This window comes from Takifugu flavidus, chromosome 3 (genome assembly GCF_003711565.1).
Source record: "Takifugu flavidus isolate HTHZ2018 chromosome 3, ASM371156v2, whole genome shotgun sequence".
NCBI lineage: Eukaryota > Metazoa > Chordata > Actinopteri > Tetraodontiformes > Tetraodontidae > Takifugu > Takifugu flavidus.
In genome coordinates, this window is record NC_079522.1 from 6,392,457 (window position 1) to 6,413,870 (window position 21,414).

The 21,414-nt window shown below is 49.1% G+C and overlaps 2 protein-coding genes and 1 long non-coding RNA gene across 5 annotated transcripts; 2 read left to right on the forward strand and 1 right to left on the reverse strand.

Moving 5' to 3' along the window:
- Positions 1–3,277: 3,277 nt before the first annotated feature.
- Positions 3,278–4,599, forward strand: LOC130523267 (complement C1q tumor necrosis factor-related protein 3-like). Of its 2 annotated transcripts, none has more exons than XM_057028395.1 (3): positions 3,278–3,895; positions 3,982–4,101; positions 4,182–4,599. In XM_057028395.1, the coding sequence occupies exons 1-3, from the start codon at positions 3,859–3,861 to the stop codon at positions 4,478–4,480; spliced, it is 456 nt and encodes a 151-aa protein (XP_056884375.1). In that variant the 5' UTR covers positions 3,278–3,858; the 3' UTR covers positions 4,481–4,599. The 2 variants fall into 2 exon arrangements, with proteins under 2 accessions (XP_056884375.1, XP_056884377.1); XM_057028397.1 differs by having other exon boundaries at positions 3,294–3,895; positions 4,197–4,599.
- LOC130523282 (uncharacterized) lies at positions 4,402–6,885 on the reverse strand. The gene is made up of 3 exons (XR_008949858.1): positions 6,814–6,885; positions 6,153–6,745; positions 4,402–4,560 (listed from the first exon to the last, which is right to left on the reverse strand). It is a non-coding gene; the product is annotated as an uncharacterized LOC130523282 (long non-coding RNA).
- Positions 6,886–14,204: 7,319 nt separating this feature from the next.
- On the forward strand, positions 14,205–15,174 carry LOC130523268 (complement C1q tumor necrosis factor-related protein 3-like). Of its 2 annotated transcripts, none has more exons than XM_057028398.1 (3): positions 14,205–14,470; positions 14,557–14,676; positions 14,757–15,174. In XM_057028398.1, the coding sequence occupies exons 1-3, from the start codon at positions 14,434–14,436 to the stop codon at positions 15,053–15,055; spliced, it is 456 nt and encodes a 151-aa protein (XP_056884378.1). In that variant the 5' UTR covers positions 14,205–14,433; the 3' UTR covers positions 15,056–15,174. The 2 variants fall into 2 exon arrangements, with proteins under 2 accessions (XP_056884378.1, XP_056884379.1); XM_057028399.1 differs by having other exon boundaries at positions 14,211–14,470; positions 14,772–15,174.
- The last annotated feature ends 6,240 nt before the right edge of the window (positions 15,175–21,414 follow it).

Here is a 21,414-nt window from a genome sequence, read left to right on the forward strand (position 1 = left end):
CTGGAGATCGCAGTGCCGTCTATCAGGGCCCATCTCCGCCGATGTCGGCGCATCTGGAAGACTGCCCGCAAAGCCATCTTGCGGGCCACTGAGCAGTCCCGGCGTTTGGCCAACCGGCGAAGGAGGCCGGCCCCTGCTTACCGGCCTGGCCAGAAGGTCTGGCTGTTGGCCCGGGACCTCCCCCTCCAGACCTCGCAGACTTCCTCCAGAAAACTGAACCCCCGCTACATCGGTCCCTACACCATCTGCAGCATCATCAACCCCTCTGCAGTCCGTTTGGATCTCCCTGCCGCCCTCAAGGTTCACCCGGTCTTCCACGTCTCGCTCATTAAACCCTTCTCCACCAGCCCCCTGTCCCCTCCTGCTCCGACTCCACCTCCCCCACAGGTCCTGTCGGACGGAGAGCCGGTGTGGAGCGTTAACAAGCTGCTGGCGGTCCGCCGACGGGGAAGGGGCTTTCAGTACCTGGTGGATTGGGTGGGTTACGGCCCCGAAGACCAGAGCTGGGTGCCCCCATCCTATCTCGCTGACCCCTCCCTCCTCGAAGACTTCTACCGAGACCACCCGGATGCTCCTGGGTGGTCGTCCGGTGCCTCCCGTAAGGGGGGGGGGGGGGGGGGGGGTACTGTTGTGACTCCTACTCTGGCCCCACCTCCTCCTGGGCAATCAGCTCAATCACCACCACCTGGGCCCTCTCCTTCAGCTGCACCCAATCCGCCCAAACGACTCTGCACCCATAAAAGGCCCCTATGCACTCAGGCCAGTGCTTGATCTTACTGATGTTTTTGGCAACACTTCCCGTCGACCCAGCATCTCTCCAGGCTCCCCAGCGACTCCCTGCGACTCCCAGCGTTCTCCAGCGTCTCCCCCGGCTCCTCTACAACCTTCCTAGCCCCTCTTCCTCTGACCTCTTCCTCTTCCCCTTCCTCGGACGGATTTCTCCTGGCCTCTGGACACTTGGACTCCCCCACGGACTCTTGCCCCTGGATCTCGGACTTGGTTCGTCTGCCGCATCACGCACCTATAGTTTGTCTCGGCCTCTCTCCTCATTTAGTTTCTTCCCTCCTGTTTTTTTGCTTCATTAAACCGTCTGAGTTTACTTTTAATTCCCGTGTCTGTCTGCCTTCTTTGGGGTTCCGCCACACTTGACCGCCAGTCCTCTCGAGCTTAACAGGGTGCACACAAAGAGCTCCAGCGTGGAGCACACAAGAATCTTCAAAACCAACAGAGACACCAGAAATATCAAGTCACACAAAAATCCTCCGACGCTGGTAGGCTGGAGTCTTAGACCTTAAATAGGCGGCTGATTGCTGATGTCCTGCAGGTGCGCCAACAGGTGGCCGGAGCATGGCTCCACCACGCCCCCTGCAGAAAAAACACAACTGGGAATCCTGGACCACAACAGTGTCACAAGTTTTCTTTTGGTTTTGTTCTATAGTAAAGACTCCCGTGTCGATATTATCCCTGTTTTATTCCCATTTATAGCTTATTTCATACATGCGATCCGGTGATGATCACAGTGCACCGTATGCATCAACCATTCCGGTATGGAAAGAAGGAAACTTGAATTTGAACCAAGCTGAGGGTCTTCTTTTGGAGCTTTGAAATGGGAGAATGGTCAACTGTTGAGGAAGATGGTGCAAAAACACACAAGCCTGCAACACGAAAGGTGACCGGGCAAAACATTTGGAGTTTGAAACAGTCCAGTGGGCTCTTAGATGCTCTTGGCTCTGTGTCCACAGCTGCTGATCTCAAGCTTCGTGTGGCTGCTTCTACACCATGAGTGATGCCGACTTGTCAGCAGGTTTGACCCAAACATGTCGATATGTCTTTCTGGAAATCATTCCAAACTCCTCCACCCTGTTTGTCACAAGAGTAGTTGAATGTAGTTCATAAAATATTTGCTTGGACTTTGTGCCCTAGCAAGACATAGGGCTGGGGTTCTCCTTTTATGGCACAAGCCCAACAGGACACTGAACCCTCGATGCAGAACATGACCAGAAAAGTCCTTCCAAAAGAAGGTTTATTCAAAACAGAAAGAGCACCAAGAAAAACTTGTAGGTGCAGCCCAACGAGAGCAGGCTGGATCAGGAAACGAGGCTGAGCGTGACAGGTGAGGCTGCACAAAAGGTGATCAGAGTAACAAATCAAAGAGAACGAGCACAGGAGCGGGTAGGCAATTAACACTTGGCGTTTAAGCGACAAACTGGCAACTCACAAGTGGAGGAGCTGGAGATAAATACTGCTGCTCCTGATGAGCTGATGAGCAGCAGGTGAGGAACTACAGAGGAGTTGGAGAAATCTGCCTACCGCACCCAGCCTGGACAAATGAGGGAAACGAGCACAAAAAACAAGCAGTGGAACAAAGAAAAAACACATCTGACCTCCACATCCTAACAGCTCCAACTGGTTTGGGAAATGACCTGGACTCCATCGCTCTTACCAGAGATGCTCCGGCTGGAGCTTCAGCATTCAAAAGCACTGGACAATGATTAGAATTGACCTCAACTGTTGCTGCTCCACTCAAAACAAACTAGAACACAAGAACAAAATCATCACATTTGGTTGTTTAGGTCTATCAGTTAATATCTTATAGGTCATTTCTGAAGGCCTGAACTGTCTCATCACTTATTTTCCTTTTACATCTTTGTTATTTATGATTTCATCATTTTTTACAAACATCAGTAAATGTGCAGTTATGCACCACAAAGTTATATTGATGTCATGCATTTAACAGGTTTACAGTTTTATTCACTGGCAACTTATTTAAAAAAAAAATTAATAAAAAAAATTGAAAATAAAGTTGTCCTCATGAAGGGCCATGCTAAACATACATTGAATTCCACTCTTGGTCTTTAAGCATGAGTTGTATTAATCATTAAACAACAACACAATATCTAAGCGTCCAAGGTAGTTTTCTATGTCAACTGGACTGGGTTTCTTCTCTTGAAGATGTTTCGCCTTCTATCCAGAAGGCTTCTTCAGTTCTGAAATCGCTGGGGGGAGAGCTTGAAAATATATAGCCCTTGTGGACCATCTGCATGCTAATGTTCTGGGTGGTCACCTGAGAGTCGTTATCAGGGTCGTTGGTCGGGTCGTTCACCCAGTTTCTGTTTAAACAGAAACTGGGTGAACGACCCGACCAACGACGAGGACCTAGTTTCTGTTTCAACAGAACAGAGTCCAGGTCATTTCCCAAACCAGGTGGAGCTGTTAGGATGTGGAGGTCAGATGTGTTTTTGCTTTGTTCCACTGCTTGTTTTTTTTGTGCTCGTTTCCCTCATTTGTTTCTGTTTCAACAGAAACTAGGTGAACAACCTGACGAACGACCATGCTAACGACTCTCAGGTGACCACCCAGATCATTAGCATGCAGATGGTCCACAAGGGCTATATATTTTCAAGCTCTCTCCCCAGCGATTTCAGAACTGAAGAAGCCTTCTGGATAGAAGGCGAAACGTCTTCAAGAGAAGAAACCCAGTCCAGTTGACATAGAAAACTACCTTGGATACAATGACCTGGATGATTGAGAATCTACACAGACAATATCTAAGCACAAGCTAAACGTCTAAAGATTACTATGGGTTCAACATGGCAACTGTTCAAGGTACAGCCACAAGCTCTGAAGAACTGTGCCAGCCTGTTTCTGTCAACTGTCTGTTGTGCAAAACTTCCAAATATAATGGCCCAAACAACTTGAGTAAATACAATGAACAGGGTGGAGGAGATTGCAAAGATTTCCATCGAAACATATCAGCACATTTGGGTCAGACCTGCTGACAAGTCGGCATCACTCATGGTATAAAAGCAGCCACAGACAGCCTGAGATCAACAGCTGTGGACACAGAGCCAAGAGCAGATGACCTCTATCATGACTGATCCATCAAAAAAGATGAGTGAGTGAAGAAGCTTCTCTTTCTATATGGTACTTTATATAACACTGTAATAACAATAACAGCATGAGGGTGTTTGTTTCCTACAGGTGTCCTTTTCACAGCAGTCCTACAGACAGGAGGTAATGTTGGACCCTTTCAGGGAGACACAACTTTGATTTTCAACAGGGCAATCACCAACGTGGGGGAGGCGTACGACATCAGTACAGGTTAGTCACACTCCCCAGCTGATGGACACACATCAGGCAGTTTCCGTCAGGTTTGAGAGCCTAAAAAGTAAAACCCAAAGTTTCTCTTCTTACAGGCCTCTTCAAAGCTCCTGTCACAGGCTTTTACTGCTTCAGCTTCTCCTACCAAGCTGACAAAAGGGAACAATCGGGGCTGACTCTGATGAAGAACGATGAAGCCATCGTGAAGGCGTTCAACAGTAACCAGCCAGGGATTCAGCATGTTGATAACGCTTCCAGCACTGCATGTCTGGAACTTCAGAGAGGAGACCATGTGTCTGTGGTCCTGCCTAAAAGTTGTCATGTCTGTGGCATTGGTAAAACCACCAGCTTCACTGGTTTTCTCATCAGCAAGGCTTAAAAAGTGTCTCCAGACCCTCAAACCAGGGTGACTAAACATACACCCTGTAACCAATGTGGCATCTTCATCTTAAAATGACACTGGATCTCAAAATCTAAAATAAACTCATTGCAGCATCATTTCAGGTGTTTTGTATTTTATTTAAACTCGGCACACACCACAAATCACAGTTAGCCTAAATAATATTCTCACTGATGATCCTGTTCCTGGAAACACATTGGATTGTTTTATTCATTGCACAGCTTAAATAAGGGATTTTAAAATATAGATATCCTTAAGTTTGTATATTGTGGGGAGTTAAAAACACCAATATCAATAAAATAAAGGTTGCTGCTCTCAATGATCCATCCCAGGGGCTAATCATAATGTACAGCAAAGAAATGTCTATTACCAAATTAATGATAATTACTGGTGTTGTGTCACTATTATTATCATGATTATAGGCTCTGGGTCATTTTACAAACAGTAAAAGTATAGTTTAAATAATCCAATAAAGCTGGTTTTCATTTTTTTTTATATGATAATTTTTGTGTTTAAAAGCAGTTTGCAAATCGTCAAGGCTCCTAAATAAGAGTCCATGCTTTTCAGCAAGTGGCCACTAGAGGCAACGTGGCTCCAACTGAATTGTCCAGGAGGATTGGCGATGTTGCCGGACTAACACCCCAAGGTAGTTCGCCTTGAGAAGCTTGACTACGTCCTTAATCCAACTACTGTAACTGCTTTGTGGACCTAAAGTCCGTGCTAGGTGTGCCGTTCGGGCAGGACCTGTAAGCAGACACACAGATTGAAGGTGTTTAAACAAGATTTTAATTGACCTTGATGACTGTGCACAGCGTGGTGAAAAAGTGAGATGCATGAAGTGCAGATCATTTCTCTGAGTGAGGGGCGCGTGGGGACTTAGGACGAGATGTGAGAAAATAGAGAAAGTTATCCGAAAGCTAGGAATGACGAGAAGATGCCATTTATCCATGTTTACCACAAAACAGACGAAACGAGCAAACGCTGGTGATCAGGAGGCAGCGGCTTTTTGAAGAGGGCTGGGATCCGGGTGACAGAATGGGAGCGGAGGTAAACTGGGTCCTCAAGAAGGCGCTGGAGAACCAGGCGGACATGCTGAACGTGCTCCTTCCTCGTCTCCGAGAAGATGTCGTTGATGTGAACAAAGACGAACTGATTTAACATGTCACGAAGGACGCCATTTTCCATCCACTGTATGCAGCCAGAACGCGAAACGGGATGGAAAAATTCACAACTGATGTAGACCCTTGACGTAAGGAGAGAAGTTTAGCCGCCGCCTCTCCACCCTGAACCGGATGATCCAACACATGCCTGAGCTCATCCTTAAACGAACGCAAATGCGCGGAACCGTGTGTCTGGTTCTCAATTACAGCAGTGGCCCACTGCGCAGCTCTCCCTGATAATAAATGAACAGTAAAGGCAATCTTAGCCCAACGGCTGAAGATCAGAAACCAAAGAGCATTGTAGCAAAAAACTATCGCACCTGCCCGCTTCACCTGAGCGCCGCTTGGGAATGGAAGGCTCACGTGGTACAGCGGAAAAAGGAGGTGCAACGAAGCGGAGTCGACGCTGAGTCGGTGGGGGACTGCGAGGGGGGAGCTGGCCTCTCCTGCCCTAAGAGAGTCCAATGTGGCATCTTCATCTTAAAAATCACACTGGATCTCAGAATATAAAATAAACTCATTGCAGCATCATTTCAGGTGTTTTGTATTTTATTTAAACTCAGTTAGCCTAAATAATATTCATTGATGATCCTGTTCCTGGAAACACATTGGATTGTTTTATTCATTGCACAACTTAAATAGGGGATTTTAAAATATAGACATCCTTAATTTTGTATATTTATTGGTTGTTAAAAACACCAATATCAATAAAATAACGGTAGCTGCCCTGAATGATCCATCCCAGGGGCTAATCATTATATAAACCAAAGAATTGTCTATTACAAACATAATAAGAATGATAATAATTACTCGTGTTGTTATTTGCGGCTCACTGCATCTTGGTCTGCTGGGTCTATCCTGATCAGAGAGTTCTGTTATGACTAGGTTTTCTAATGAACCCAAAAGTAGACAAAACACAGTGTCCAGCATTGGTGTCCAACACCAAGGTTTTTCTTAAAAGGTCAGTTCAAAAGGCCTTGTGGACTGCAGGAGAAACACTCGTCCAGCCTTCCGGGCGCACAGAGAGCTCCAACGCGAAGTCTGGTCCTGTGCGTTATTCCCTCCAGCTTGGTGACGTGGAGACCTTGAACAGGCAGGGAGAAGCGTTACTACAAGTTCTAACAAACATGAAGAAACAGGAGTCAGATCTACCATGGAAACATGATAACTCTCTGACGCTGGCAGACAGGCACTCCGTCCTTAAATAGGTGGCTAATGGAGATTTCCAAGCTCCAGAGCTCCTCCCAGACCACCTCCAGTACCCTGTCCGCCCTCTCCAACCAGATGTCCGCCATGGCAATCGTTTTGGCTTCCATTCTGCAGAAGCTAGGCAGCGACCCCGGTGGGGCTGCTCCATCAGAACCATCTCTCCCGCTTTCTCCCCGAGCCGAGCCCAACCTTGCCAGCCCCCGTGTGTTCGGCGGGGATTTCGACCTGGGCAAGGGGTTCCTCCACCAATGTGAGCTGCTCTTCCGCCATCAGCCCTCCAGATTTGTTTCCGACGAGGCCAAGGTTGGATTTATAACCTCCCTCCTGGCCGACAAGGCATTGAGCTGGGCCATAGCTGCCGTCGACCTGGACCCCCGCCTCTCCTCAGACTACAGCGCCTTTCGACGGGAGTTCAAGGCTGTGTTCGAGCACCCCACCTACGGTGAAGACACCGCGAGTCGTCTGCTCGCTCTCCAGCAGGGGTCACGGTCAGTTGCGGAGTACACCCTTGAGTTCCGCATCCTGGCTGCAGAGAGCCGCTGGGGCAAGACCGCGCTCCGTAGCGCCTATCGACGGGGCCTGAGTGAGGCAATCAAGGACCTGATTGTGAGGGACCGCCCCTCGTCACTCAACGAGCTGATCACCCTCTCGCTCCAGATGGATGAACGACTACGGGAGCGCCGCCAGGAGCGCGCCCAACGTGGGGGCGGTTCTACCCGCCAACTCTCCCACCGCACTTCCTCTGCCCCTGACTTCTCCCCTACCAGCACTGCCGCCCCGCCTCCTCACATCCCCTGCAATCCCCAGCTCACTCCTTCCCCAGAGCCGGAGAGGAACCCATGCAGATCGGCGGTCCCGTCTCTCACGGCAGGAGCGGGAGCAAAGACTCCGAGACCAGTTGTGCCTGTACTGCGGAAACAACGGCCACTTCATCCAAGCCTGCCCCGTCCGACCAAAAGGGCCTGCTCACCAGTAGGGGGAGTACTGGTGAGCCGAGCTGTGATTCCCCAACCCACCGAGCAACACAACCGCCTCTTCCCCGCAACCCTCTCCTGGGATAAGGAATCTATTCCGGTGAGTGTTCTCATTGACTCTGGGGCTGATGAGTCCCTGATGGACTTTTCTCTCGCGCGTCAAGCTGGCATTCCCCTGGTTCCTCTCGATCGCTCCCTGTCCCCCCAGGCGATCGATGGCTCTCTGGGTAACATCACGCATCGCACCATCCCACTCACCCTAACACTCTCGGGTAATCACATAGAGAGTACACGTTTCCTGGTTTTGCACGCCCCCACCGCTCCACTCGTGTTAGGAAGACCGTGGTTGGAAAGGCACGACCCCCACATCTCATGGGCTTCGGGTCGGATCCTGGGGTGGAGCGTGGCCTGTCACGCCAACTGCCTTCGCTCCGCCCCCTCTCCATCCAGTAATCCCAGGCCCGCGCTCACTCCCCCGGATCTCACTGGTGTTCCCCCTATCTACCATGATTTAGCCCCAGTGTTCAGTAAGGACAATGCTCTGTCCCTTCCCCCTCACCGGCCCTATGATTGCCCCATCGACCCTCCCCCCCGGGCTCCCTACCCCACGGGTCGACTTTACAATCTCTCCATCCCAGAGAAGGAGGTGATGCGCAATTACATCACAGAATCCCTTGCCTCTGGTATCATAAGACCATCTTCATCCCCCTTAGCAGCAGGTTTCTTCTTTGTAGCCAAGAAGGATGGCGGCCTGAGGCCCTGCATCGACTTCCGCAAACTTAACAACATCACCGTTAAGAATAAGTACCCTCTTCCCCTTATGAGTTCCACGTTCGAGCCTCTCACTCATGCCCGGGTGTTCACCAAGTTAGACCTCCGCAACGCTTACCACTTGGTGCGGATCAGGAAAGGGGACGAATGGAAGACCGCCTTCAACACTCACCTCGGGCACTTCGAATACCTGGTCATGCCCTTCGGCCTCTCCAACGCCCCCGCTGTCTTCCAGGAGTTGGTCAACGACGTGCTCCGAGACATGATCAACGTCTTTGTGGTGGTCTACTTGGACGACATCTTGATCTTCTCCCGCACCATGGAGGAGCACCACCAGCATGTTCGCCTGGTCCTCCAACGGCTTTTGGAGAACCGACTCTTCATCAAAGCCGAGAAGTGCGTCTTCCACTCCGCCTCAGTGTGGTGGTACCTCGGCTACATCGTGGAGGAGGGGCGGGTGCGCGCAGATCCGGCCAAGATCCAGGCTGTGGTGGAGTGGCCACGCCCCACCGACCGCACTCAGCTTCGCCGGTTCCTTGGGTTCGCCGGGTTCATCCGGCGGTTCATCAAAGGGTTCAGCCAAGTGGCTGCCCCTCTCTTCGCTCTCACCTCCACCTCGCGCCCTTTCACCTGGACACCGGAGGCTGAGACCGCCTTCTCGGCCCTCAAGGACAGGTTCACGACGGCTCCAGTGCTCGCCCATCCAGACCCCGCTCGGCAGTTCATCGTCGAGGTCGATGCTTCGGACGCGGGCATCGGGGCAGTCCTCTCCCAGCGGTCCGAGGCAGACCAGAAGATTCACCCATGTGCCTACTTTTCCCGCCGTTTGATCCGGCTGAACGAAATTACGATGTGGGCAACAGGGAACTTCTGGCGGTCTATGGAGCCTTGGTGGAGTGGAGACACTGGCTGGAGGGAGCAAGACACCCGTTCCTTGTGTGGTCGGACCATAAGAACTTGACCTATGTGAGAACGGCCAAGAGACTCAATCCCAGACAGGGCCGCTGGGCTCTCTTCTTCAGTCGGTTTGACTTCACCCTCACTTTCCGTCCAGGTTCCAAGAATATCCGGGCTGATGCCCTCTCCCGCCAGTTTCCGGAGGAATTCCCCGGCGCCCCCAGGGACCCTGACACCATCGTTCCCCCGGCCCAGGTCATAGGGGTCATCTCCTGGCCGATCGAGACGGCCGTCGAGCAAGCCCAGAGAGACGAGCCAGATCCTGGGAACGGGCCTCAGGACCGAATGTTCGTGCCTTCCTCCGTCCGGCCGCAGGTGCTAGAGTGGGGCCACTCCAGTTGTTTCGCCTGCCATCCTGGCGTGCGTCGGACGGCGGAGTTTGTGCAGCGGCGCTTCTGGTGGCCCAACCTCCAAGAGGATGTTCGGGAGTTTGTGGGCGCCTGCACGGTCTGTGCCCGCAGCAAGGCCTCCCATCGCTCGCCAGCAGGCCTTCTGCACCCCCTTCCCGTCCCCAGTCGACCCTGGTCTCACATAGCCCTGGATTTTGTGACGGGCCTCCCCGTCTCGCAGGGGAACGACACCATCCTGACCATTGTGGACCGCTTCTCCAAGGGGGTCCACTTTGTCGCTCTCCCCAAACTCCCTTCCGCTGCAGAAACTGCTGAACTCCTGGTCTCCCACGTCGTACGTCTCCACGGGATCCCCCTTGACGTGGTCTCTGACCGTGGCCCCCAATTCACTTCTAGGGTGTGGCAGGCCTTCTGCAAGGGGATTGGGGCCACGGTCAGCCTGTCCTCTGGGTACCACCCCCAGTCCAACGGACAAGCCGAACGGGCCAACCAGGCTTTGGAGGCGGCCCTGCGCTGCGTGACCACCAGCAATCCTGCCTCCTGGTCCAAGTTCCTGCCGTGGGTGGAATACTCCCTCAACGCCATGGAGAGCTCTGCTACTGGTATGTCCCCCTTTCAATGTTTCCTGGGCTACCAACCCCCTCTGTTCCCCCAGCAGGAGCTGGAGATCGCAGTGCCGTCTATCAGGGCCCATCTCCGCCGATGTCGGCGCATCTGGAAGACTGCCCGCAAAGCCATCTTGCGGGCCACTGAGCAGTCCCGGCGTTTGGCCAACCGGCGAAGGAGGCCGGCCCCTGCTTACCGGCCTGGCCAGAAGGTCTGGCTGTTGGCCCGGGACCTCCCCCTCCAGACCTCGCAGACTTCCTCCAGAAACTGAACCCCCGCTACATCGGTCCCTACACCATCTGCAGCATCATCAACCCCTCTGCAGTCCGTTTGGATCTCCCTGCCGCCCTCAAGGTTCACCCGGTCTTCCACGTCTCGCTCATTAAACCCTTCTCCACCAGCCCCCTGTCCCTCCTGCTCCGACTCCACCTCCCCCACAGGTCCTGTCGGACGGAGAGCCGGTGTGGAGCGTTAACAAGCTGCTGGCGGTCCGCCGACGGGGAAGGGGCTTCCAGTACCTGGTGGATTGGGTGGGTTACGGCCCCGAAGACCAGAGAGGGTGGGTGCCCCATCCTATCTCGCTGACCCCTCCCTCCTCGAAGACTTCTACCGAGACCACCCGGATGCTCCTGGGTGGTCGTCCGGTGCCTCCCGTAGGGGGGGGGGGGGGGGGGGTACTGTTGTGACTCCTACTCTGGCCCACCTCCTCCTGGGCAATCAGCTCAATCACCACCACCTGGGCCCTCTCCTTCAGCTGCACCCAATCCGCCCAAACGACTCTGCACCCATAAAAGGCCCCTATGCACTCAGGCCAGTGCTTGATCTTACTGATGTTTTTGGCAACACTTCCCGTCGACCCAGCATCTCTCCAGGCTCCCCAGCGACTCCCTGCGACTCCCAGCATTCTCCAGCGTCTCCCCCGGCTCCTCTACAACCTTCCTAGCCCCTCTTCCTCTGACCTCTTCCTCTTCCCCTTCCTCGGACGGATTCTCCTGGCCTCTGGACACTTGGACTCCCCCACGGACTCTTGCCCCTGGATCTCGGACTTGGTTCGTCTGCCGCATCACGCACCTATAGTTTGTCTCGGCCTCTCTCCTCATTTAGTTTCTTCCCTCCTGTTTTTTTGCTTCATTAAACCGTCTGAGTTTACTTTTAATTCCCGTGTCTGTCTGCCTTCTTTGGGTTCCGCCACACTTGACCGCCAGTCCTCTCGAGCTTAACAGGGTGCACACAAAGAGCTCCAGCGTGGAGCCACAAGAATCTTCAAAACCAACAGAGACACCAGAAATATCAAGTCACACAAAAATCCTCCGACGCTGGTAGGCTGGAGTCTTAGACCTTAAATAGGCGGCTGATTGCTGATGTCCTGCAGGTGCGCCAACAGGTGGCCGGAGCATGGCTCCACCACGCCCCCTGCAGAAAAAACACAACTGGGAATCCTGGACCACAACAGTGTCACAAGTTTTCTTTTGGTTTTGTTCTATAGTAAAGACTCCCGTGTCGATATTATCCCTGTTTTATTCCCATTTATAGCTTATTTCATACATGCGATCCGGTGATGATCACAGTGCACCGTATGCATCAACCATTCCGGTATGGAAAGAAGGAAACTTGAATTTGAACCAAGCTGAGGGTCTTCTTTTGGAGCTTTGAAATGGAGAATGGTCAACTGTTGAGGAAGATGGTGCAAAAACACACAAGCCTGCAACACGAAAAAGGTGACCGGGCAAAACATTTGGAGTTTGAAACAGTCCAGTGGGCTCTTAGATGCTCTTGGCTCTGTGTCCACAGCTGCTGATCTCAAGCTTCGTGTGGCTGCTTCTACACCATGAGTGATGCCGACTTGTCAGCAGGTTTGACCCAAACATGTCGATATGTCTTTCTGGAAATCATTCCAAACTCCTCCACCCTGTTTGTCACAAGAGTAGTTGAATGTAGTTCATAAAATATTTGCTTGGACTTTGTGCCCTAGCAAGACATAGGGCTGGGGTTCTCCTTTTATGGCACAAGCCCAACAGGACACTGAACCCTCGATGCAGAACATGACCAGAAAAGTCCTTCCAAAAGAAGGTTTATTCAAAACAGAAAGAGCACCAAGAAAAACTTGTAGGTGCAGCCCAAACGAGAGCAGGCTGGATCAGGAAACGAGGCTGAGCGTGACAGGTGAGGCTGCACAAAAGGTGATCAGAGTAACAAATCAAAGAGAACGAGCACAGGAGCGGGTAGGCAATTAACACTTGGCGTTTAAGCGACAAACTGGCAACTCACAAGTGGAGGAGCTGGAGATAAATACTGCTGCTCCTGATGAGCTGATGAGCAGCAGGTGAGGAACTACAGAGGAGTTGGAGAAATCTGCCTACCGCACCCAGCCTGGACAAATGAGGGAAACGAGCACAAAAAACAAGCAGTGGAACAAAGAAAAAACACATCTGACCTCCACATCCTAACAGCTCCAACTGGTTTGGGAAATGACCTGGACTCCATCGCTCTTACCAGAGATGCTCCGGCTGGAGCTTCAGCATTCAAAAGCACTGGACAATGATTAGAATTGACCTCAACTGTTGCTGCTCCACTCAAACAAACTAGAACACAAGAACAAAATCATCACATTTGGTTGTTTAGGTCTATCAGTTAATATCTTATAGGTCATTTCTGAAGGCCTGAACTGTCTCATCACTTATTTTCCTTTTACATCTTTGTTATTTATGAATTCATCATTTTTTACAAACATCAGTAAATGTGCAGTTATGCAACCACAAAGTTATATTGATGTCATGCATTTAACAGGTTTACAGTTTTATTCACTGGCAACTTATTTAAAAAAAAAATTAATAAAAAAAATTGAAAATAAAGTTGTCCTCATGAAAGGCCATGCTAAACATACATTGAATTCCACTCTTGGTCTTTAAGCATGAGTTGTATTAATCATTAAACAACACAATATCTAAGCGTCCAAGGTAGTTTTCTATGTCAACTGGACTGGGTTTCTTCTCTTGAAGATGTTTCGCCTTCTATCCAGAAGGCTTCTTCAGTTCTGAAATCGCTGGGGGGAGAGCTTGAAAATATATAGCCCTTGTGGACCATCTGCATGCTAATGTTCTGGGTGGTCACCTGAGAGTCGTTATCAGGGTCGTTGGTCGGGTCGTTCACCCAGTTTCTGTTTAAACAGAAACTGGGTGAACGACCCGACCAACGACGAGGACCTAGTTTCTGTTTCAACAGAACAGAGTCCAGGTCATTTCCCAAACCAGGTGGAGCTGTTAGGATGTGGAGGTCAGATGTGTTTTGCTTTGTTCCACTGCTTGTTTTTTTTGTGCTCGTTTCCCTCATTTGTTTCTGTTTCAACAGAAACTAGGTGAACAACCTGACGAACGACCATGCTAACGACTCTCAGGTGACCACCCAGATCATTAGCATGCAGATGGTCCACAAGGGCTATATATTTTCAAGCTCTCTCCCCAGCGATTTCAGAACTGAAGAAGCCTTCTGGATAGAAGGCGAAACGTCTTCAAGAGAAGAAACCCAGTCCAGTTGACATAGAAAACTACCTTGGATACAATGACCTGGATGATTGAGAATCTACACAGACAATATCTAAGCACAAGCTAAACGTCTAAAGATTACTATGGGTTCAACATGGCAACTGTTCAAGGTACAGCCACAAGCTCTGGAAGAACTGTGCCAGCCTGTTTCTGTCAACTGTCTGTTGTGCAAAACTTCCAAATATAATGGCCCAAACAACTTGAGTAAATACAATGAACAGGGTGGAGGAGATTGCAAAGATTTCCATCGAAACATATCAGCACATTTGGGTCAGACCTGCTGACAAGTCGGCATCACTCATGGTATAAAAGCAGCCACAGACAGCCTGAGATCAACAGCTGTGGACACAGAGCCAAGAGCAGATGACCTCTATCATGACTGATCCATCAAAAAAGATGAGTGAGTGAAGAAGCTTCTCTTTCTATATGGTACTTTATATAACACTGTAATAACAATAACAGCATGAGGGTGTTTGTTTCCTACAGGTGTCCTTTTCACAGCAGTCCTACAGACAGGAGGTAATGTTGGACCCTTTCAGGGAGACACAACTTTGATTTTCAACAGGGCAATCACCAACGTGGGGGAGGCGTACGACATCAGTACAGGTTAGTCACACTCCCCAGCTGATGGACACACATCAGGCAGTTTCCGTCAGGTTTGAGAGCCTAAAAAGTAAAACCCAAAGTTTCTCTTCTTACAGGCCTCTTCAAAGCTCCTGTCACAGGCTTTTACTGCTTCAGCTTCTCCTACCAAGCTGACAAAAGGGAACAATCGGGGCTGACTCTGATGAAGAACGATGAAGCCATCGTGAAGGCGTTCAACAGTAACCAGCCAGGGATTCAGCATGTTGATAACGCTTCCAGCACTGCATGTCTGGAACTTCAGAGAGGAGACCATGTGTCTGTGGTCCTGCCTAAAAGTTGTCATGTCTGTGGCATTGGTAAAACCACCAGCTTCACTGGTTTTCTCATCAGCAAGGCTTAAAAAGTGTCTCCAGACCCTCAAACCAGGGTGACTAAACATACACCCTGTAACCAATGTGGCATCTTCATCTTAAAATGACACTGGATCTCAAAATCTAAAATAAACTCATTGCAGCATCATTTCAGGTGTTTTGTATTTTATTTAAACTCGGCACACCACAAATCACAGTTAGCCTAAATAATATTCTCATTGATGATCCTGTTCCTGGAAACACATTGGATTGTTTTATTCATTGCACAGCTTAAATAAGGGATTTTAAAATATAGATATCCTTAAGTTTGTATATTTGTGGGGAGTTAAAAACACCAATATCAATAAAATAAAGGTTGCTGCTCTCAATGATCCATCCCAGGGGCTAATCATAATGTACAGCAAAGAAATGTCTATTACCAAATTAATGATAATTACTGGTGTTGTGTCACTATTATTATCATGATTATAGGCTCTGGGTCATTTTACAAACAGTAAAAGTATAGTTTAAATAATCGAAAAAAGCTGGTTTTCATTTTTTTTTATATGATAATTTTTTGTGTTAAAAGCAGTTTGCAAATCGTCAAGGCTCCTAAATAAGAGTCCATGCTTTTCAGCAAGTGGCCACTAGAGGCAACGTGGCTCCAACTGAATTGTCCAGGAGGATTGGCGATGTTGCCGGACTAACACCCCAAGGTAGTTCGCCTTGAGAAGCTTGACTACGTCCTTAATCCAACTACTGTAACTGCTTTGTGGACCTAAAGTCCGTGTTAGGTGTGCCGTTCGGGCAGGACCTGTAAGCAGACACACAGATTGAAGGTGTTTAAACAAGATTTTAATTGACCTTGATGACTGTGCACAGCGTGGTGAAAAAATGAGGTGCATGAAGTGCAGATCATTTCTCTGAGTGAGGGGCGCGTGGGGACTTAGGACGAGATGTGAGAAAATAGAGAAAGTTATCCGAAAGCTAGGAATGACGAGAAGATGCCATTTATCCATGTTTACCACAAAACAGACGAAACGAGCAAACGCTGGTGATCAGGAGGCAGCGGCTTTTTGAAGAGGGCTGGGATCCGGGTGACAGAATGGGAGCGGAGGTAAACTGGGTCCTCAAGAAGGCGCTGGAGAACCAGGCGGACATGCTGAACGTGCTCCTTCCTCGTCTCCGAGAAGATGTCGTTGATGTGAACAAAGACGAACTGATTTAACATGTCACGAAGGACGCCATTTTCCATCCACTGTATGCAGCCAGAACGCGAAACGGGATGGAAAAATTCACAACTGATGTAGACCCTTGACGTAAGGAGAGAAGTTTAGCCGCCGCCTCTCCACCCTGAACCGGATGATCCAACACATGCCTGAGCTCATCCTTAAACGAACGCAAATGCGCGGAACCGTGTGTCTGGTTCTCAATTACAGCAGTGGCCCACTGCGCAGCTCTCCCTGATAATAAATGAACAGTAAAGGCAATCTTAGCCCAACGGCTGAAGATCAGAAACCAAAGAGCATTGTAGCAAAAAACTATCGCACCTGCCCGCTTCACCTGAGCGCCGCTTGGGAATGGAAGGCTCACGTGGTACAGCGGAAAAAGGAGGTGCAACGAAGCGGAGTCGACGCTGAGTCGGTGGGGGACTGCGAGGGGGGAGCTGGCCTCTCCTGCCCTAAGAGAGTCCAATGTGGCATCTTCATCTTAAAAATCACACTGGATCTCAGAATATAAAATAAACTCATTGCAGCATCATTTCAGGTGTTTTGTATTTTATTTAAACTCAGTTAGCCTAAATAATATTCTCATTGATGATCCTGTTCCTGGAAACACATTGGATTGTTTTATTCATTGCACAACTTAAATAGGGGATTTTAAAATATAGACATCCTTAATTTTGTATATTTATTGGTTGTTAAAAACACCAATATCAATAAAATAACGGTAGCTGCCCTGAATGATCCATCCCAGGGGCTAATCATTATATAAACCAAAGAATTGTCTATTACAAACATAATAAGAATGATAATAATTACTCGTGTTGTTATTTGCGGCTCACTGCATCTTGGTCTGCTGGGTCTATCCTGATCAGAGAGTTCTGTTATGACTAGGTTTTCTAATGAACCCAAAAGTAGACAAAACACAGTGTCCAGCATTGGTGTCCAACACCAAGGTTTTTCTTAAAAGGTCAGTTCAAAAGGCCTTGTGGACTGCAGGAGAAACACTCGTCCAGCCTTCCGGGCGCACAGAGAGCTCCAACGCGAAGTCTGGTCCTGTGCGTTATTCCCTCCAGCTTGGTGACGTGGAGACCTTGAACAGGCAGGGAGAAGCGTTACTACAAGTTCTAACAAACATGAAGAAACAGGAGTCAGATCTACCATGGAAACATGATAACTCTCTGACGCTGGCAGACAGGCACTCCGTCCTTAAATAGGTGGCTAATGGAGATTTCCAACAGGTGCTTCCTGTCAACAACACCTCAAGGTAGTTCGCCTTGAGAAGCTTAACTCCACCCTTAAACCAACTACTGAAACTGCATTGCGGACCTAAAGTCCGTGTTAGGTGTGCCGGTCAGGCAGGACCTGTAAGCAGACACACAGATTGAAGGTGTTTAAACAAGAATATTGACTGACCATGATGACTGTGCACAGCGTGGTGAAAAGGTGAGGTGCGTGAAGTGCAGATCGTTTCTCCGAGTGAGGGGCGCGTGGGGACCTAGGACAAGATGTGAGAAAAGTGGGATGAATCTTGAGTGATGGAGGCAAATTGAGGTGAACCAAGTAGGGGTTGACGATGTGGTCGATCACAAATGGTCCTACGAAATGAGGGGTGAGGAGGGTGAGATCCTTAGAGGAGAGCCAGACCCTCTGGCCCGGTAGATAGGACGGGACTGGAACATGGTGATGGTTGGCCTGCCTCTGGGACTGTAAGGAAGTGTGTAGGAGGGCAGAGCGGACCCATCCCCATGCCTTCTTGCAGCTGTGCAGCTCTCTCACCAACTCACCGATGCACCTAGGGTGTTGCAGAAGGCTTTCCAAACTCGGGACGTAAACTGGGGCCCCTGATCAGACACAATATTCCTCAGGAAACTATGAAAACGAAAGACATGACTATCCAGGAGGTCACCCGTCTCCACTGCAGATGGAAGTTTGGAAAGAGGGATGAAGTGCACTGACTTGGAAAACCTATGCACCATCTTGAGGTGTTTCTGTCTGAGTGGGGGAGACCGGTGACAAAGTCCACTGCAATATGCGACCAAGGTCGCCGTGGAATTTAAAGAGGATTGAGGTTCCAGCTGAAGGTTGATGGGAGGACTCTCCCCAGGGACACACGGGACACGCTGAGATGAAAGCCCTGGTGTCTCAGATTATGGAGGGCCACCAAAAGTGTTGCCGAAGGAAGTGTAGGGTCCTAGTGAGACCAGGATGGCAGGTCACCTGAGAGAAATGCCCCCACTGCAGGACATCAGGACAGACCGAGTCTGGAACGAAGAGATGGTTGGGAGGCCTGTTTCACGGATCCGGCGTGGTCCGTTGGACCTCTAGGAACCTCCTCTGCTCTTGCCAGGAACCAGTTCCCAGGATGCAGAAGGGCGACAGAATGAAGCTAGGCTCAGAGCGAGAGGGATCAGGCGAAAACAAGTGGGACAGAGCATCTGGCTTGGCATTGCGGGAGCTTGGGTGGTACATGAGGGAGAACCTGAAGCAACCAAGAAAGAGTGCCCACCATGCCTGTTGGGAGTTCAATCTCTTGGTATTTCTGAGGTAGTACAGGTTCTTATGATACGTCTAGATAAGGAATGGTCGGGCTGAACCCTCCAGTCAGCGTCTCCATTTATGCAGCACCAGAACAGCTGCAAGCAACTTCTTATTTCTGATATCATAGTTTACCACCGCTGGGGTTAGCCGCCGACTGAACAAGTTGCAAGGATGGAGCTTCTGGTCAGCTGGATCGTGCTGGGAGAGAACTGCCCCAACTCCCAAGTCTGAGCCATCCACCTCAACCACAAATAGGCACTTCTGCCAGCAGAATGCTGCTTCAGCCTCACTGCACCACTGGAAACCTTTAAAATGGAGGTTAGGCTGGTAATGGGAGCTACCACCTTACTATAGTCCAAATAAATCAGCGAGGAGGATTGAGAGGGGCAGCTAAAGGTTGATGGGAGGACTTCCACATGGACACCGGCAAGATGAAAAGCCCTGGTATCTCATACTGTATTATAGAGGGCCACCAAAGCGTTGCTGAAGGAAGTGTAGGGTCCTAGTAAGCCCAGGATGGCAGGTGAGCCGTCTGTTGGGCCTCCAGGACAGAGCCTAAAGACTCTGGAGGGAACTTCATATAGCCGACAAAAGCTTACCGTGGTCCCCAATAATCGTACCCCGTGCCACCAAAGCTTGCCAAACAGCATCATTGTCCACTGGGTCCATATTGGTCTGATCGTATTGTTAAGTATGTGGTTCAGGCAGGACCCGTAAGCAAAAATACAGCAGCTGAAGGTGTTTGAATAAGATTTTTTGAATGTGTACAGCGTTGTGAAAAAGTGCATGAAGTGCAGGTTGTTCCTCTGAGTGAGGGGCACATGGGGGCCTAGGACGAGATATGAGACAATGGAGAAAATTATCCCAAAGGTACGAATTACGAGAAGATCCCATTTACCGATGTTTACCACAAAGCAGGCAAGACAGACCAGATGCTGGTGATCAGAAGACATCAGCTTTTGAAGACTGTTGATTGAGAACCAGCTGCAGGTGTAACAGTCACCAGCAAATGGTTCCAAAGGGAAAACAGAATCTATCACACCCACGAGAGAGAGAGATCCAGGAAAACAAAACACAAGCAAATGGCACAAAAGGGCCATGACAGTCCGGGTACACAAACGATTTAAGGTAAATCGAGTGAAAAGTGTAGTTTGATTTAGATGCACATGTAAATGCAATTCCTGAGACAACAGATCTCACTTGACTTTACTGACTCTTCGTTGATTTGGATTAGATGGATATCTGTGTGGAAATCATTTCAATGGCTATTTATTACTTGTTTGTTATCAAAGGTCGACGCCTGTGCTTTGGAAAACCTTGCAAGGTGTTTGGGGCTTGAAACACCCTGATGGCCTGACAAGCATTCTCAAATCTTATGGCGGACTTCAGAGTGGCCTCCAAAGTGTCCACGCCTTGTTCACGATGGCACAGCTGAAGACAAAGATTGATGCCAGTAATGAAGTGTCGGAGCCCCAGTCGGGCCGTCCGCGTCTTCTTTTGGACTTTCGAAATGGGAGAATAGCCAACTGTCGAGGAAGATGGTGCAAACGTAAAGTCTTCAACACGAAATAGGAGACTGGGCAAAACATTTGCAGTTGAAAACAGTCCAGTGGGCTCAAAGTTGCTCTTGGCTCTGTGTCTACATCTGCTGATCTCAGGCTGCATGTGGATGCTTCAATATGATGTTTGATGCCAACTGGTGAGCAGGTTTGACCCAAACGTGCTGATACATTTCTCTGGAAATCGTTCCAATCTCCTCCACCCTATTTATTACAAGAGTAGTTGAATGTAGTTCATAAAATATTTGCTTGGACTTTGTGCTCTAGCCTGACAACGGGCTAAGGTGCTCCAGCTGGTTTGGGAAATGACCTGGGCTCCGTCGCTCTTACCAGAGATGCTCCGGCTGGAGCTTCAGCATTCAAAAGCAGTGGACAATGATTAGAAATGACCTCAACTGTTGCTGCTCCGCTCAAAGAAAACAAACTAGAACACAAGAACAAAATCATCACATTTGGTTGTTTAGATCTATCAGTTAATATCTTAAAGGTCATTTCTGAAGGCCTGAACTGTCTCATCACTTCTTTTCCTTTTACATTTTTGTTATTTATGAATTCATCATTTTTTACAAACATCAGTAAATGTGCAGTTATGCAAACACAAGGTTATATTGATGTCATGCATTTAACAGGTTTACAGTTTGTAAAGGAAATTATTTTTTATGTTGTTTTATTTAGCATAGATCATTTAAACCAGTAAGGTCAAGCGAGTTCATTTGATGATGCTTGTGCAGGTGTACAAGATGTCACGAGTTGTAGAACAAAGACTCCTTAGAAAATGATGAAGATGTGCAAGTCAGCAACCTTCAAAATGCTACAGTTTATCATGCTAACCTTGTGACGATGAAGTAAGTAGATGGAAAAGTACTGAGAGAAAGGCCTAGTCGCTAAGCATTATAAAAGGGACATGTTTGTTACACTGGGCAGAGATCTCTCTGCATGCTGTTGTTGCATGTATTCTGACTGACTTATTAAACTCTTAAAAAGCAGCATTTTGACTTTGTGTTAACTGAAGAAAATCCTCGACAAGTTTCATTCACTGGCCACTTATTAAAAATATATATATTAAAAAAAAATTTAAAAGGCCAC

Bases quoted from the DNA above. Each gene is read 5' to 3' on its own strand.
- LOC130523268 (XM_057028398.1), top strand. From the start codon at position 14,434: ATGACCTCTATCATGACTGATCCATCAAAAAAGATGA. The intron at 14,471-14,556 runs GTGAGTGAAGAA...TGTTTCCTACAG, and splicing joins TGATCCATCAAAAAAGATGA to GTGTCCTTTTCACAGCAGTC. The intron at 14,677-14,756 runs GTTAGTCACACT...TAAAACCCAAAG, and splicing joins GGCGTACGACATCAGTACAG to TTTCTCTTCTTACAGGCCTC.
- LOC130523267 (XM_057028395.1), top strand. From the start codon at position 3,859: ATGACCTCTATCATGACTGATCCATCAAAAAAGATGA. The intron at 3,896-3,981 runs GTGAGTGAAGAA...TGTTTCCTACAG, and splicing joins TGATCCATCAAAAAAGATGA to GTGTCCTTTTCACAGCAGTC. The intron at 4,102-4,181 runs GTTAGTCACACT...TAAAACCCAAAG, and splicing joins GGCGTACGACATCAGTACAG to TTTCTCTTCTTACAGGCCTC.